Source organism: Balearica regulorum, chromosome 3, assembly GCF_011004875.1.
Source record: "Balearica regulorum gibbericeps isolate bBalReg1 chromosome 3, bBalReg1.pri, whole genome shotgun sequence".
Classification (NCBI taxonomy): Eukaryota; Metazoa; Chordata; class Aves; order Gruiformes; family Gruidae; genus Balearica; species Balearica regulorum.
In genome coordinates this window covers 26,534,309-26,549,623 of record NC_046186.1, presented here as the reverse complement: position 1 = coordinate 26,549,623, position 15,315 = coordinate 26,534,309, and the positions used below count along the sequence as shown (strand labels likewise).

Here is a 15,315-nt window from a genome sequence, read left to right as displayed (position 1 = left end):
AAGAGCTTTGCAGATACACAAAATATGAAGTGGATTGTCCTCTGTGGAATTTCTAGGAAGACGGGAACATGTGAACCTTAAGGGCAGCTCTTCACAGTTGCAGGTGCCGTGTCATATGTTCTCCTCCCACCACCTACTGTCTCCAACTTAGAATCACAGAACCATAGAATGGTTTGGGTTGGAAGCGACCTCAAAGATCATCCAGTTCCAACCCCCCTGCCATGGGCAGGGACACCCTCCACTAGACCAGGTTGCCCAAAGCCCCATCCAACCTGGCCTTGAACACTTCCAAGGAGGGGGCATCCACAACTTCTCTGGGCAACCTGTTCCAGGCCCTCACCATCCTCACAGTGAAGAATTTCTTCCTAATATCTAATCTAAATCTACTCTCTTTCAGTTTAAAGCCATTACCCCTTGTCCTGTCACTCCATGCCCTTGTAAACAGTCCCTCTCCAGATTTCCTGTAGGCCCCTTCAGGTACTGGAAGGTACTAGTCAAGGGAAAAGGCCCATGTACTTTTAAGTTCATGTGAACTTGCACATTCGTGCGAAATTTCACGTTCGTGCAAACCTCATGAAGTTCAACAAGGCCAAGCAAGGTCCTGCACATGGGTCAGGGCAATCCCCAGCACAAATACAGGCTGGGCAGAGAATGGATTGAGAGCAGCCCTGAGGAGAAGGACTTGGAGGTCTTGGTGGATGAGAAGCTCAACATGGCAGGGGGGCTGGAACTAGATGATCTTTGAGGTCCCTTCCCACCCAAACCATTCTATGATTCTACGGCTATTCCAACTGTAATGCATTTCCAGATCCCTTCATCTAAATTCTAACAGGTGATGGTTTTCTAATGGTTTTCAAGGCAAGGATCAGTACGATTTCTGATGATTTTGTAACTTCAGTACATCTTGGTTTCTTAAGATATTTTTGTTTCCTGGCACAGACATTTCTGAGTGTTGTCATGCTGCATCAATACTATCATAAACAAACAGCTGAATTTCACCTGGAAATGATTTTTCCATCTCTGGAAAAAATAGATGTTGTTTCTTTTTTACAATTTGACGCAGACAATTTGTGTTCCTTTTCATACAAGGCAAGGCTTCTCTATTAAGTTTCTGTTCTAAAACAGAGCAGGGAAGAGAACTAAAAAAGAAAAGCTGGTATTTGGGTAACTGGACATACAATTTAATTAGAGCAATTATTCTAATTGCTTCAACTGAACACAAAGTTAAAAACCAAACCAAAACAAACAAAAAAACCCAACAGATCGAAAATGTACTAAAGTCACTGGTCACATTTCCCAAATAAATGCTAATTTGCTCTGTGATCAGTGGATACTGCATCAGGGATGGGGAATAGTCCCTCCCTGGGACTGATGAGAAACTAGTCAAAGAGATAAGGAAATAATAAAGTGGCCTAGTTATAAAACAGATCTTGTTGGAACAAAGCGGGGGTTTAAGGGGAATTTGGGCTGAGTCTACTCTTACAAAAGTTCCATGTTGCTATGTTTAGGCAAAGGATGTTTTTCAGGAGAAGACATTTCTCCTCCGCAAAATGTTTTTCTAGCAAACATTTTTTTTTTCTCCAAGTTGAATCCAGATTTTCCCTTAGAATGTTCAGAGAAACCGGTCAAGTCTTGGGGCTGAAGATACTGGTACGGAGCTAAACTACTAACACCATCCAAAGTACTGCCTGGATGTTTAGAGAAGCTTTTTTTCACATGAAGTGTACTGGAAGTAATTATACACGATAATAAGTGTACTGGAAATAATTATACAACATTATGCATGTAGGCAGATATTACACAATGGTGGTTTGTCTTGAAGTCATATTTTATGTGATGTGCAAATGAATGCTTCTGCATGTGATGCTGTCAGCCTTAGAATGGTTTATACTCCTCCTCTGTGCCACAGTCCCCTGAAAAGGAAAAAGGCTATAGATAGCCCCACGCTGCCAGAACACATACATCAGAACTGAGGGGAAAAAGGCTTCAGCTGAAGATGGTAAACACCTCATAAACACAGCTGACTTGCCATGCTGTTATGCTAAAGATTACAATGTGAGAAAACAGAGTTTACATTTTTATCAGTTTTACTGGTGCAGAAGGAAAATGTCTTGGATTTCTGTTATAAACAATGTACTAGCTCTACAGCTGATAAGACTAAGCACACAGGACTAGAAATAGAGTAGATAATGGCACTGAAATAACACAAAAATGAGCTGTGCTTAAACATGGAGAAAGCGAAAAAGTGCTTTTGAATGTCAGGTCAAAGAGGAGCATTAGTGGTCAGCTGAAGAGTACGGGCTGCGTAATAGCAGCCTGAGTTATAATAAAGCTGATCTTAGTTTGGAAATGTTGTGTATGTTGCTGGAAATGTTTACAGTCAGTTATACACAGCAGCATGCTCAAAGCAGCTGGGATCATACCAAATACCCAATTCTTTCAAAAATGTCTCTCAGCCACACAGTGCTCTCACTATCAGCCAAGTGAAATGGGAGCAAGGATCCTAAATAACCTGGACAGGTTTGCCCAGCTTCATAAGACGACAGTGTTAAGTTTGCTCTGATATAATGATGTTTGCTCCAAAACCAGGCCTGACTGCCCCAAGAGAAGGAAAGGGGCTAACACAGCTGGCAGAAACACTATTAGGTGCTACTTGGCCACATTTGTCACTGCTGGGGCTCCTCAGGTGCTCCAGCTTGAACTGAAAGCCATGGAAAACCCGAGACTGGATGGCAGTGTGGTGGCACCAATGTTGGATCTTGATCTTTTGGTGCAACTGTCCTCAAATATGCAGGGCGATGCATAAAGTCTCTTTGTCCTCTCAGATCTGAAGTACAAGTCTGCTTTCACATGAGGGATATGCCTCATCAAACTCCTGTTGCCAAGCGTGAGGTTTTTTAACCTCCTGATTTTTCAAAAATTAAAAAGGCAGTGGGATCTTTTTAATTAAAATAATGTTTTCTTCTCCCTGAAACTAACCTAACAGGCCTTCTCCAGATCTACAACAGTACCAACAGCAGTGTTGCTTTCAGTTAGAGATCAACCATTAAAATTTTAGCCAGAACCATGAGTTTTAAAAAAGTCGTAAACCCCTAAAAACAGCGCATTTGAAATGAAATGTTTGTATTTTAATTATAATGGTCATTGCTTGTTCCTGTTCTGTCAATGCTGCTCTTTGTATAAAAACTTAGGTCATTAAAAAAATAACCAAGATATAAAACATTTTACTTTTGAGTGGCTTTAATATTTGATATTTTTAACTAACGCATTTTAGATTTATTATACTAATGTGTTGGAAGCTTGTCCTGTCCTTGAGGCACCTCATATCCTGGAAAAAAGACAATTAGGCAGTTCTTGTCAGTATAGTCATTCAGTTAATGAAATATCTAGTAATACAATTCATCCATTAGTGGGCTATACCACAATTTAAGTATTCTACTAATCCTCAAGCCCTTAGCTATGCAATCCTACCACATACCAGCTGTGTTTGTCCCCAAGGCCCAAGAAGAAAGAACTCTGAATGTGATGAAAATGAGGGTTGAGGCATAATGAATTTCAGCTTCTGAGTCCTTGTTGTCGGCTTTTTATATCCCACCCTTTTGAATGGTATCCTTAAAGGACAGCCTTCTCAGAAGTGAGAGCCTTTTTCTTCATGCACTATTCAGTTCCTTATTTTTGTCTCTTCATTTAGAAAACACTTGGAATAGCACCAATAGGCCTTTCTTCTATTTTGCATCAAATGTAAAATACACACCATGACGTGCCCCTGCTTCCTCCTTCCTGAGATGAATGCTCCAATTCCCTCCAGGACAATTCCCAGATAATTAACTCATTTTTAACATCTTCATTGGTTGGGCTTTTTCTTGGCACAGCTGGATGTGGGCTGAGCAGACACGTCTTCGTGAGATGAGGTGTATCTCTGAGTCTCACTCCACCCACCCAAAGCATCCATGTGCATTTTTTTTTTTTTTGAGATGCATGCTCTGATCTGAAATAAATACACACCAGCTTTCAATCCACCGTCCACGTTCTAGGACCTTTCAGCCATGACCTTAATTTGGACACTTTTAGTCACACCTTTGTGACACAAGGGTGCCTTTCCAGCAGAACACCAGCCCGGCCAGCGGGACGACAGCGGACGCCCCCTCCTGCCCGCCCGGCCGGTCCCAGCGCTGCGCCCCGGCCGACCCCTCCGCTCCCACATCCAGGGGCGCGGTGAGAGCTGGACTCGGGACCGAGGAGGACATTTTCCCGCCGCCACTTCAGCAGCCCTTCCGCAGGAAAGGGACGCCTCCTCCCCGCCGGGTTCGGGGCGTGCCGGGGGAAAGTAACGGAGCAGCGGCGTTCACACCGCCACGGTTTCCCCAGCGTTTGCTTTTCCACAGGCGCTTCCCTCTTCACCAGATCCCGGAGGCGCTGAGGAGAAGCCGCCGCAACAGACCGCCCCGCCGCCAGGCAGCGCCTCAGCCCGCCCGCAGCGAGCCCCGGCCGGGGGGCGGGGCCTACCGGCGGAAAGTGCTGAGTCACGGCCTGACGCGCCGTCGCCGTCACGTGTGTGGCGCTGGACGGCTCCCGCCGCCGCTGCCGCGGCGCAGAGCACATATAGCGTTGCGCAGGCTCCGCTCTCCTCACCTTCCCGGCGCTGCCGCTCCGTTGCGGGCCGGCTATGGGGCTGCTGTCGCAGGGCTCGCCGTTGAGCTGGGAGGAGACGCGGCGGCACGCGGAGCACGTGCGGAAACATGGCATCATCCAGTTCCTTCACATCTACCGCGCCCTGCGCGATCGCCACAAGGACGTCCTCAAGTGGGGCGACGAGGTGAGACCCTGTCGCGGTCCCGACCGGCACGGCCTGCCGCGGCCTCCGCGACCCGGGCGCAGGTGCCGCGGCGGCGGGGTGGGCGCCGCTCCGATGCGGCCCGGGCTCGGGCCCTGCCCGCCGCCGTGCCTGGGAGCGGGTTTGGCCGCGGTTGCTCGGTGAGAGGGGAAAGTTCAGGCTGCCGGTGGGACGTTGTTTGCCCCACACATGCTCTCGCTCACTCGCCACCTCCGGTTACCCAGCGCGTTGCCCCAGTATTACCTCGTGATTTTTAAGCGCTAAAACAACTTTCAGTGCTTTCGTGAGGCATCTGTAGATCCGCCTGGGCAGCCCCTCGGGAGGTGTATTCCTGGGAGCCGTGATGCCTGGCAGCACTTACTCGTTCCCGTGAGTTTTTTATTTTCTCTGGAGTGAGGTCTGATTAAAGCACGTGTATGTCTGAACCCCAAGGTAGAGCCAGTTGAGGCTCAGGCTCTGTTTTGAGGAGGGAAGCGAGGACTGGAGGTGGGCTCGGTGGTGGCAGCCCTCTCCCCAGGCACCTCCGTGGTCCTGGCCTGCCCCTGTGGGAAAGGGGCTCACCGAGCCTTGCTTCCCCACAGTCTTCCAGGTGTGCGGCATGAGTCAGCCTGCCTTTCAGACAAGGGTGAGGAGGATAGTTCGGGTTGTGACTTGAGGTTTGTTGCAGATGTTTTATGCCTGAGGACCCTAACTTTATCTGGTCTCACCCACATTGCTGCGCAAACCTGCACTGAATTGTGTCGCAGCCTAACAGCACTCTGCCAGGAGCAGAGTCTCCCTCCTGTATGGATCAGGAGGATTTCCTCAGGGACCCGGCTTTCCCTGGAGACAGGGAACAGCTTTGTATGTGCTGCGCTAAAAGCCATTCTTAATCGTGGTGTTGGTGTGGTCCAGTGTTTGTCAGTTGGAGGTGTCTGTGATGTGACTGGAGGGAAGTTATAGAGCAGAGTAGGAAGGGAGCAATGTAGGGGCTTGGCCATCACATCTCAGTCTCGTGCTCCAGTTCCTTTCTGAACAGTAAAAGCATTTGTGAGAAAACTTTGTCCAGGTGGTAACGGTGGCTGCTTGCAGATCCTCTTTGCCAGAGGAAAATGCTGTTCCCTCTGTGTAACTTGAGACTTTGTTTCTTAAAGTCTGTTGTTTCTTTCTGTCTGTTCTTTAAAGGAACTGCTGTCATATTTCACATAACTGAGCAAGGCAAGCATCAGAGCACAGGAGCTGCTTTCAAGAAGAGTGGGGGCTTGGCTACTAAAATCTGTCCAGTGAACGGAATGATGCTGCCAGCATGTCCAGTCTACACTGCAGGGTTTTGCAGCCAGAGTGGTGTGAACTCAGGAAGTTTAAATACACTTCTGTCTATCCCTGTCTGACGTCTCTGTGTTGCTATATCTCTTGTATGACTGAAATTATTCTGACAGAAGAGCCTCACAAGCAGCTTTAAGTTCAGGAATACAGACAGAGCAGAGTTGCTCTGTTGCTCTGAGACTTAGCTCAAGGGTTTTCTCATTAATCTTTAAGATGGGGTACTCACTTTTCAATGGGTGTTACGTTTTAGTTGTCCTTGCTTTGTCAGGGTGAGATTTCACAAGATAGCTAGGGTTGATCTGCTAGTGAGCTGGTTCAGCTTCCCTCCCCTTGCTCCAGGCTCGTGTTTCTTCTGCCTTCCTTGTGTTGTTACTGGCTATGCGAGTTCAAGAAGTTAAACCAGCAGAACACTCTTCTACCATTCAGTTTTCTAGGGTGGTTGGTTTTCTCAGCAGAGCTTCTGCTATTTCACTGCGAGGTCTGACAAGTTGTACTTAATGTGAGGAAAGTAGCAGGGATGTGTGGAGGAAAGGGTCAAGCAGAGCCATCCCCTGCAGCACCTGCTGCTCGTCACTTGGTAAGCTTAGCCATATGGTGAGACTGCACCCCAGGAGCCTTGTTCTTCCTTTGGCACGGGGACCTTACTGAAGAAAGTGTTTATGCTTGGTAAATGGTGGTGTGTGATGTTTAAGGAGAGTCACAAGTTGCTTTTTTCATGCCCAGTGTGGCAAGAGGTAGAATTTAATTATTTGAATATGATTACTGTTGTGTTTCTGATAAGGAGGTAAAAGCTGTATTTGAAATAGCTGTGAACATTCAGAGGTCAGGTAACTTGGTTCATCATCTACCTCTGATTTTAGCAAATGGTAATAAACTCAGGTGTGGCAACTTATCTTTATTGTACTGTATTATGCATTTTTATTTTTTTACATAATACAGCTTTTAAGAGTGTGTTAATATACTAGATACTTGTTGCCCATCTGCTCTTGCTGTGCAAACACAAAAATGCACCTGTCTCTAACTTTTCAGCTGTGCTGTAGAGAGACTAGTGAGAAGAGCAGTAAATTTGTTTTCTGTTTTTCCTCTCAAATATCTAGTTACTAGAAAGTGGTGCCACATGTAGATGCAGCTTAGATGAATCAACTGACTAGCTGGACAATTTTCATAAAAAGCTTTTTGTGTACTTTGACCTTCATATATGAAGTTACAGCCTGAGGGTTTTATTGTCTTAAAAACCTTTTGAAGATAGAAATCAAGAATGAAGATGGCAGCCCTTGCATAATGGTAGAGATTAAATCATAATAAACAAAATTACTTTTGTGTTTGAGAGAAGTTTCTGAGACCGTGTTTGGCAAAAGATGTATTTTTTTTACTTCATCTTTAAGGAATGCTCGTGAGGAAAAAACTTCTTTAGCCTATCTTTCAGGGAAGGTATGTGAATATTTCAAAGATTCTCCCTATCTGGCCGATGCCATTGTGAAAAAGAAGTCCTGCATTTGCTTGTGAGAACCAGCCTTTGCTTTGGATCCGTTTTCAACAGGACTCCACTTCATGGTGTGTAAGACTCGTTACAAGAGCTGTGGTGGCCCTTTGGGGTGCTTGTAACCTCCCTGAATGAAACTGTGGGGAATTGTCGTATGCTTTCTGTTTCTTGGGTGCCAGACAAAAGTGTTGAGGCTAAATGCTGACGGAGCAGGGTGGTGACATTTGTTTTGAAGGAAGTGAGGCAGCATCACAAATTGCATTGCAGGGTAGTGTTCTCTAGTGCTCCCATCCTCTCCTGAGTAAAGAGCTGGAAAGTCAAAACACTGGTTCTGCTACCTCTTGAAAAGTTAGCAGTCGTCTTGCTTCCAGAGTTAGTAGAACCAAGGGGTTTACCAACAGCTGTTTTCTCCTTTGGGGGCAGTTATTTTTTACTGTGTTTTTCACAACTATTAAGTCTTTGCAATAGTAAAAAAAAACTTACGGATGTGAGTGTAACAGAGAATAAGACTTGCTTAAAAAAAATCTTTCTAAAGGTCTCTTTGAACCTGCATTTGTGGGTAAAGGTCCTTTGCCTCTTAATGATTCTTCTGCCTCATTTAAAACTGACAGTTGGCCTCCCTGTTCATGCTTGGCTTCTCCTGACTGTGGTAAATATGAAACACTGAACTATCTCATTATCCCTCATCACCCCCCTCCTTATTATCCTTGCCTTAATGCCCACAAAAGTTAGTCAACAGTTAGACCTGCTGAGGAGACCCTGCCATGTGAACTGGTCTCATGGTCTCCTTGTGTTTTCATCATCTTCTCCCATCCAACAAAGTATGCTTATCTTTGGATTTGCAGAGTAGTGGTCATTAAGTTGGGGGGTGAAGGGGGGTTGTGCAGCATATGCAAAAACCTGCAACTTTTCAGTACGGTGTTTTGAACTCCAGTAGAGTTAGTAGATACTATGTGAGACAATCAGTTGTGCAGCTTGGCAGATGTTACGTCTACCAAAAGAGTTTAAAGGGGTTTTGAGAGTAAGGCAAAGCCTATTCTGTTGCTTCCTAGCTTTTGCCCCAAAAAGCTCTCTTATGTGCCAGCACAGTACCAATCTCCTGTGCTGTTCAGTGCCTCTTGTCTGCTGATTGCATTCCTGTAGCTGACGGATGTTGCTTAAATTTCACTTTGCAACTTAATGCAGACATTTGGATCAGACAAGTGGAATGGCTGGCCCTTGACTAGGCTCACTGCCATCGCTTTGTGCTGAGCCCGCGTGCAGGGGTACAAATCATGGCAGTTTGTGTGTAACTTCATATACATATGTATTCATATGTGCGTACTTACATGTAATACTTGATTAAGTTTTTCTGTGGTCTCTTTTTCTGCTAAATGGGACAGGTTGGTTGTTCTCCAGGCTGAACACCTATCCAGACTGGGAAGAAATGGTAGAAGCAAGAAGAGTTGGAAAAGGATAACTGGTGAGGACAAAGGAACAATAAAGAGTAAGGAGGAGCTGCTTCAGCATATGAAAGAGTCGAGAAGGGCACACTGGAAGGAGATCCACTCAGGAGAGATGTAGAAAGCAAGCATGGGCAAAACACGATGGTTTTATTTGAAAGTATATGTGAATGAAATGGCAATCTGACTTGCCCAGCCTTGTTTAGTGAAATTGGACATAATGACCCTTTTGTTGTGTATGAGTCTTGTTCCTGTCAGTGTTGGGACATAGCACACAATAAGCATCTTCAGCTTTTAGAAAGTTGTCTTCATGGAGACTTGAAGTGAAATTTGGAGGCCTTTAAAACAGATTTGGTAATGAATTGTGGGAGGTAGCATGAAAAATGTGCAACCACATGGCTTGCAAGTTGAAGTCTTGATGTAGTTCTGTTTGTGGTTTTTGTCCTGCATCTTATCTCTTTCTCAGTCTTTTTTTTTAACCTTCTTTTTGTCTTTCTTCTGTAGTTTTGATTCATTCCCCTCCTTACCCATTAGGTTTTTAAATTATACCTTGTAAATAAGTTAAATGAGAACTAAAATGAATGTTTGCTGCTCAGCACTTTCTCATGCAAGAAGTGAAGCAGTCCTTTTTGGATGTTTCAAGAAGAGAGGCCAGAGGTTTCTTACCAAAATGTCCCAAAGGTGTTGCTTCTTATTAGAAGATGCATGACTGTCTTCAAAGCTTTTTCCTTTTTCCTAATGAAAGGCTGGGGTGTGAAAAGAGCTCCTTTACTTTTTGAATGATTGTTCCCAGGGACCTAGCTATTGCATTAATGTCTTACTGCAGTTTATAGCCTATTTGTTTTTGTGGTTTTTTTCAAGGCACCAGCAATGTGTAAATGGTATGATCTGTGATGTTGCATTACAGTCTGCAGAACTTCAGACTGATAAAATAATTGCTACATCTTATGTTTTGGGCTCAGGTGCACAGTCTGAGGCTCCTGTTTGTCAGCCATTTAAGACCAGAAACAAACTCTAGGGCATTTTTTTAACAACAGTGAATGTAGCTCACCAGCTGTATAAAATAAGTACAGCTACTATCCCTGAAATACACCAATGAAGTTTTGGTCATCTCTTCTCTAAAAGACAGCAGTGAGACTTGGTGAGAGACACACGTGCGTGTGCAAAAATGTTCACATAGAGGTAAGAAAGGACTGTGACTGACAAAAGAAACAGTAGGTTCAGAGAGCATCACAGTGTACAGGAAAGGTGATGTTCTTTTCTCATTTTACAAGAAATTTGGCTATCCTAATGGAACAGAAAAGCAGTACATGTCCTTTTAAGATAATTACTTGCTTTACAAAGCCTAGATGTCCTGTGGAACAAGATGCCACATGATAGCTTTGAAGCAGAGATAGACACTTACATGGATGACAACAATAGACAGTTTATTATGGCTTCTTTAAATTCTGTGTGCTGCAAGTTGTACATCCCCCTATCCAAACCACTTAGATAATTGTCAGATGACTCATAAGGTTTCTTTAATGATCATCTGAAACTTTCTAACTAGCTTTTTATTGTATGTTATAAACAAAACAAAATCACAAAAAATAGTTGTTGTATTTCCTGGCTCTCAGTAATAGATCTTTAAAAAAAATTCAGCCAAGTCATTGTACTGTCAATATTATGATGATCTCACATATTTCCTTTGTACAAACTGCTGCAATATACTGGTGTGCAGAAATAGCTTTATTTTAAAGCTTTTTCATGGGAATCTCATGCTTGCAATAAAGCTAATGTAGTCTGAAGTCTTACAAAATTGTTTTTTACATTTCAGCTCTTGTCATTTTAAGACAATCATTTTTAGTCTCCCCCTTCCCAGCAAAATTCCCTGAACAGAATGCATTTTTTAATTTCTTTCATGCAGAAATTCCTCATGATGGCCCCCTGCCAAATGTGGCATGTGTGGATGCATCTGAATGGGAGCTGTCTTAATCGATGTACTCGCCTGCTTGCCGCGTGGGGGGAAGCAGTATTCGTGAATGATTTGGTTATCTGTCACATGTCTGCTTGTTCATCCTTTCTCTGAGCTTTATTTGGCTAAATAAAGGGACAGTGGTGGTATTTGTTTACAAATAGATTTAGTGCTTCCTTAATATGTTTTGTAGTTGCACCTGCTATTTATCATAGTGGCATTTCTGGGGCAGGGTCAGAAGGTATGATGTTAATGCACCAGCTCACACTGCTTGACAGCCTTGAGTGTATATATGCAACCTCTAAAATGAGTACACTAATGTACCCAAACATAACTCCTTCAGTCTTGACTCGAACAAGATAGGTGCCCTTGAGGAGTCTCCATGTTTATTCCTTCCCCGGATGCTTTCCCTGATGGTCATGAAACTACTTTTTCTGCCTAGCTTTGATCCTCGTGTCAGGGAAGGCCTAAACTGAAAAACATCTAAACCCTCTAACTCTCGAAATGTGGGTGATGTGTTACCCTCCCTGATGACTGACTATTTTGCTTCATCTCCCTCCTGCTCAGTTCTTTCATGGCTGGTTGATAAGCATAGGTTGTAGTGCAGCACCACTGACCTACCTGTGAGCTTTGCTGCTGGATGTGTTGTGCATGTGACCATGCAGAACTTGCTGTGGTTTATAGTGAGATGCTTTTTCAAAAGCTAAATCATGGAAACCAGTTTGGAGGGATTTTGTGCTTGGAATGTTTTTTTTCCTAAACAAGCTGCAATTTGTCATAAATAGTGACCAGCCCCCACGGTATGCATTGATTTCCTCCTTCCCAATCTCAGATCTTACTAAGAAAAGCTTAAATTATCTGCTGTTTGTACATTTCTGATAAAGAAATATTCTGTTTGCAGTGAACTTTCTTATGTGAATGTCAAGTGAATTGCTACGGTCTTGTCACAGGATTGTTCTCTATTCCTCTTTTGCCACAGGGCTTCCTCTTCTTGCTGTGCAGATGCCTTGTTTTAGTTAACTGTGAGAAAGGGTGAGTCAGGAGGATGAGTACAGGAAAAATTTTGTTGTTGATATTGCTGCTTTGTTTTTTGTTTATCCTTGCTTTCTGATGCAAGAGGAAACTTAGAAGCTTGCAGCATCTTGTTTCACAGTTGAATAAATGGTCTCTTACTAGTCCATAAAAACATCTAGCCTGTGTGGAATAGAAAATAGAACTGTGCCAGAAAACCTACTACTTTTCTCATTTAAATCTAAAAATTAGTAAGTGAGTGTCTTAAAGTTGTCTTTGGTGCAGAAATCTAAAATAAATATTATCCTAGTTTTTTTATAATATTAACCTCAGGTGTTATACAGTACACTCTTCTGTTCTCCAGTGTGCCACCTCTTGTTTTTTAGAAGCATGAAATGGTTATAACATCTAGATTTGAGTTTCCTAGCTTCCTGGTTTGTGGTATGTGCAGCACAGGACATCCTCTAGTCATTTTGTATCACATGCAGAAGAAAATGTGCAGCCCTGGTATCAGCAAGCAGGAGGGGGAACAGGTAGAAGCACTTAGCTGGGGCTGGCTGTGTTGACTGAGATGAGTCCCTGCATCTTCATTTTCTTTATCCATGGTCATCATTAATGCGGTGTAGAAGTTCTTCTTTTTTGCTTATTGTCAATGTAATATAAAGCATCAATTGTATTTTGTTTCTAGGGCATAGTTTCTGCAAGTCCGCTCTGTATAGAGCTGGAGATGGTGCTTTGTTGGATTGGCCACTTCCAATCCACTTGATCAAATTAAGCGTTTTGGGCAATACACTTGTATCTTGGTTTTGCTGTTTGTGACAAATTTTTTGAAACTAGTTCTGTGGCAGAGAACACTCCTGGTACTTTAGTGAGCATGGAAGTGCTCTGCCTCATGCCAGTGCATGGTTTGGGGGCTTGCTGACTAGAAACTGGGTAACCAGCCTCTGTGGCACTTCCAGACTTGTTTTTCTCTGAAATTTGCTCCCTCAGGGCTTAGACTCGCCTTGTGGGTCAGTAAACCTTTCATTAAAGATACGTTACTAGCTGGTTATTACTGTGGCTCCATGTTTTATCACAGCAGTGGTGAGAAAATAACTACATTTAAAAAAAAATCTTCAGTATTATGCTGTACATCCAGAAGTATGTGTACCTACAGAAAAAAACCCTGCTTTTTCCATCTTAACACTGAAAACTTGTGGCAGAGGTCCTTTAATGTATGGTTAGATTATTAAAACTTTGTTCTCCTGTAGACTGTCATTTTCATGATACATGGTATTTTAATGATGCATTAACTGAACAATAAATGTATGGAGGAACTACACTTTTTTGGCATAATGGAGCTTAATAACTAATGAAATGGGTTTTGTTTCTTTGATGCTCTTGAGAAGAAAGTTTTACCTCAATTTTATTTTCTAATGTATGTATAAATATGAGGCATACTGCATGAAAATGTTTACATTAAGTGTTGTAGTGGCTTTTGGTAATAGTAAACAAAATCCATGAGACCTCATTGAGTGTTTAGGAAAAATTTCTAATTTCTCTTAAAGCTCCAAGCCTGAGGGAAGGTACATATGAGGAGACTGCAAACGGTTGCTCCAAGTACCTGTGGCAGTAGTTACCCAGTGGAAGGAGAAAGAAATAAGATTGTCCTTGAGGAACAGTGGTGGTCCATGAATCACCTGCAATCAGGTTTTTTAGAATCACAGGATGGATAGGGTTGGAAGGGACCTCAAAGATCATCTAGTTCCAACCCCCCCTGGCATGGGCAGGGACATCTTCCACTTGATCAGGTTGCCCAAAGCCCCATCCAACCTGGCCTTGAACACTTCCAGGGAGGGGGCATCCATAGCTGAGATGGATGATCAGGAGTGTGGTAAAAGGTGAATGCAGGGATATGTTTTTCACAGGAAGAGAGCATACACACTTGCATTGTCTTCCTCTCAAAAAAGCTTCTCCTCAGATCTTTCTTAAACTATTTTCCTCTATTATGTAATCTTCTCAGCACCTTCTGAGCTTACCAAAGTCCAGACTGTATGCTTACCTGTGTTTTCATATGCAGAAATACCTTCTGTCAAATACTTTGAATGTTAAAAGGATTTTAACATTAACTCTGGAGTAGAGGCTTTACTCAACTATTAGATAGGTTTTGTTGCCAGTGTACTTAGTACAATGGTGTTAAATGTGATGGTGAAGAAACTTTTTACAATGAGGATGGTGAGGCCCTAGAACAGGTTGCCCAGAGCAGCTATGGATGCCCCATCCCTGGAAGTGCTCAAGGCCAGGTTGGATGGGGCTTTGAGCAACCTGGTCTAGTGGAGGGTGTCCCTGCCCATGGCAGGGGGGTCGGAACTAGATGATCTTTGAGGTCCCTTGCAACTCAAACCATTCTACAGTTCTATGAAATTGAGTGTGTGAGGAGGGTTTTTGATACTGGAATGCAGACCACTGCCAAGGCACGTATTTGGATGGCGATACCATGTAGAATGTATGTTGACTTCAGTTCTCCTGGTTCCTTAGAATTGCTACTGAAGAGTCACTTGACTAATGTTTCTTCCTTTTGAAGTAGTCTGTTTTATGCAGAAATAATAGGTGCAATTATGGTCAAATAACTCAAGCATTCAAACACGATTTCAGACATTCTTACTCAGAAAACAGTCATCTTTCACTTTGCCACTGGGAAAGTCCAGCACGACTGGCTTAACATACGGAGAGTGCTTTGGCTCCTCCCCAGTTGAGGGGCTTCAAGGTCTCATTGTGGTTGTATTTACAGAGGTGACAGGAAAGAATTTTCAAAAGCCTGAAACTTCCTTGCAGCTGACCGTGAGAAATAATTGTGACAAGTGAAGTAATGCTGTTCTGGGTGCTGTCCTGCCGGCAAGCTAGTGGTGCATGCTCCTTCCTGAGAAGATGTGGCAGTGGAGTGGAGCTGGCTTGGAAGTACTCTGTAGATGCAGTATGTTGCAAGTCAGTAGTTAAGAGGAAGGAAGCATGCAAAGAAAGTTTTTCTTTGTGTTGGCTCATGGGTAGATAGATCTATTATGCTCAGACTATTTGCTTTAACTGAGAATTTATTTGCTTTTTTAATGCATTTAATTTTTAACTATTTTTTAGGCTTGCTCTGTGTGTGTGCGCATGTGTGTGGATTTACAGCTTTTGCTTTTCAACTTTGCTGGCCAAATTGTTGTTCCTTCTCCTGCTAAGGTGCCACAGCACTTCTCCGACCAGCCCAGATCTGACTGGCTTGCGGAGGTTCATCCCCTGCATCAGTGCTGAGCGTGTCTGTCCG

The 15,315-nt window shown here is 43.5% G+C and overlaps 1 protein-coding gene across 1 annotated transcript in view; it reads left to right on the top strand.

The window, feature by feature from the left end:
• The first annotated feature begins 4,542 nt into the window (after positions 1 to 4,542).
• Positions 4,543 to 15,315, top strand: part of GCLC (glutamate-cysteine ligase catalytic subunit) — a 34,993-nt gene continuing 24,220 nt past the window's right edge. Inside the window, exon 1 of the mRNA XM_075747352.1 lies at positions 4,543 to 4,816. Coding sequence (XP_075603467.1) covers positions 4,667 to 4,816 — 150 coding nt within the window. The 5' untranslated portion in view covers positions 4,543 to 4,666. The remainder of the gene's footprint in view (positions 4,817 to 15,315) is intronic.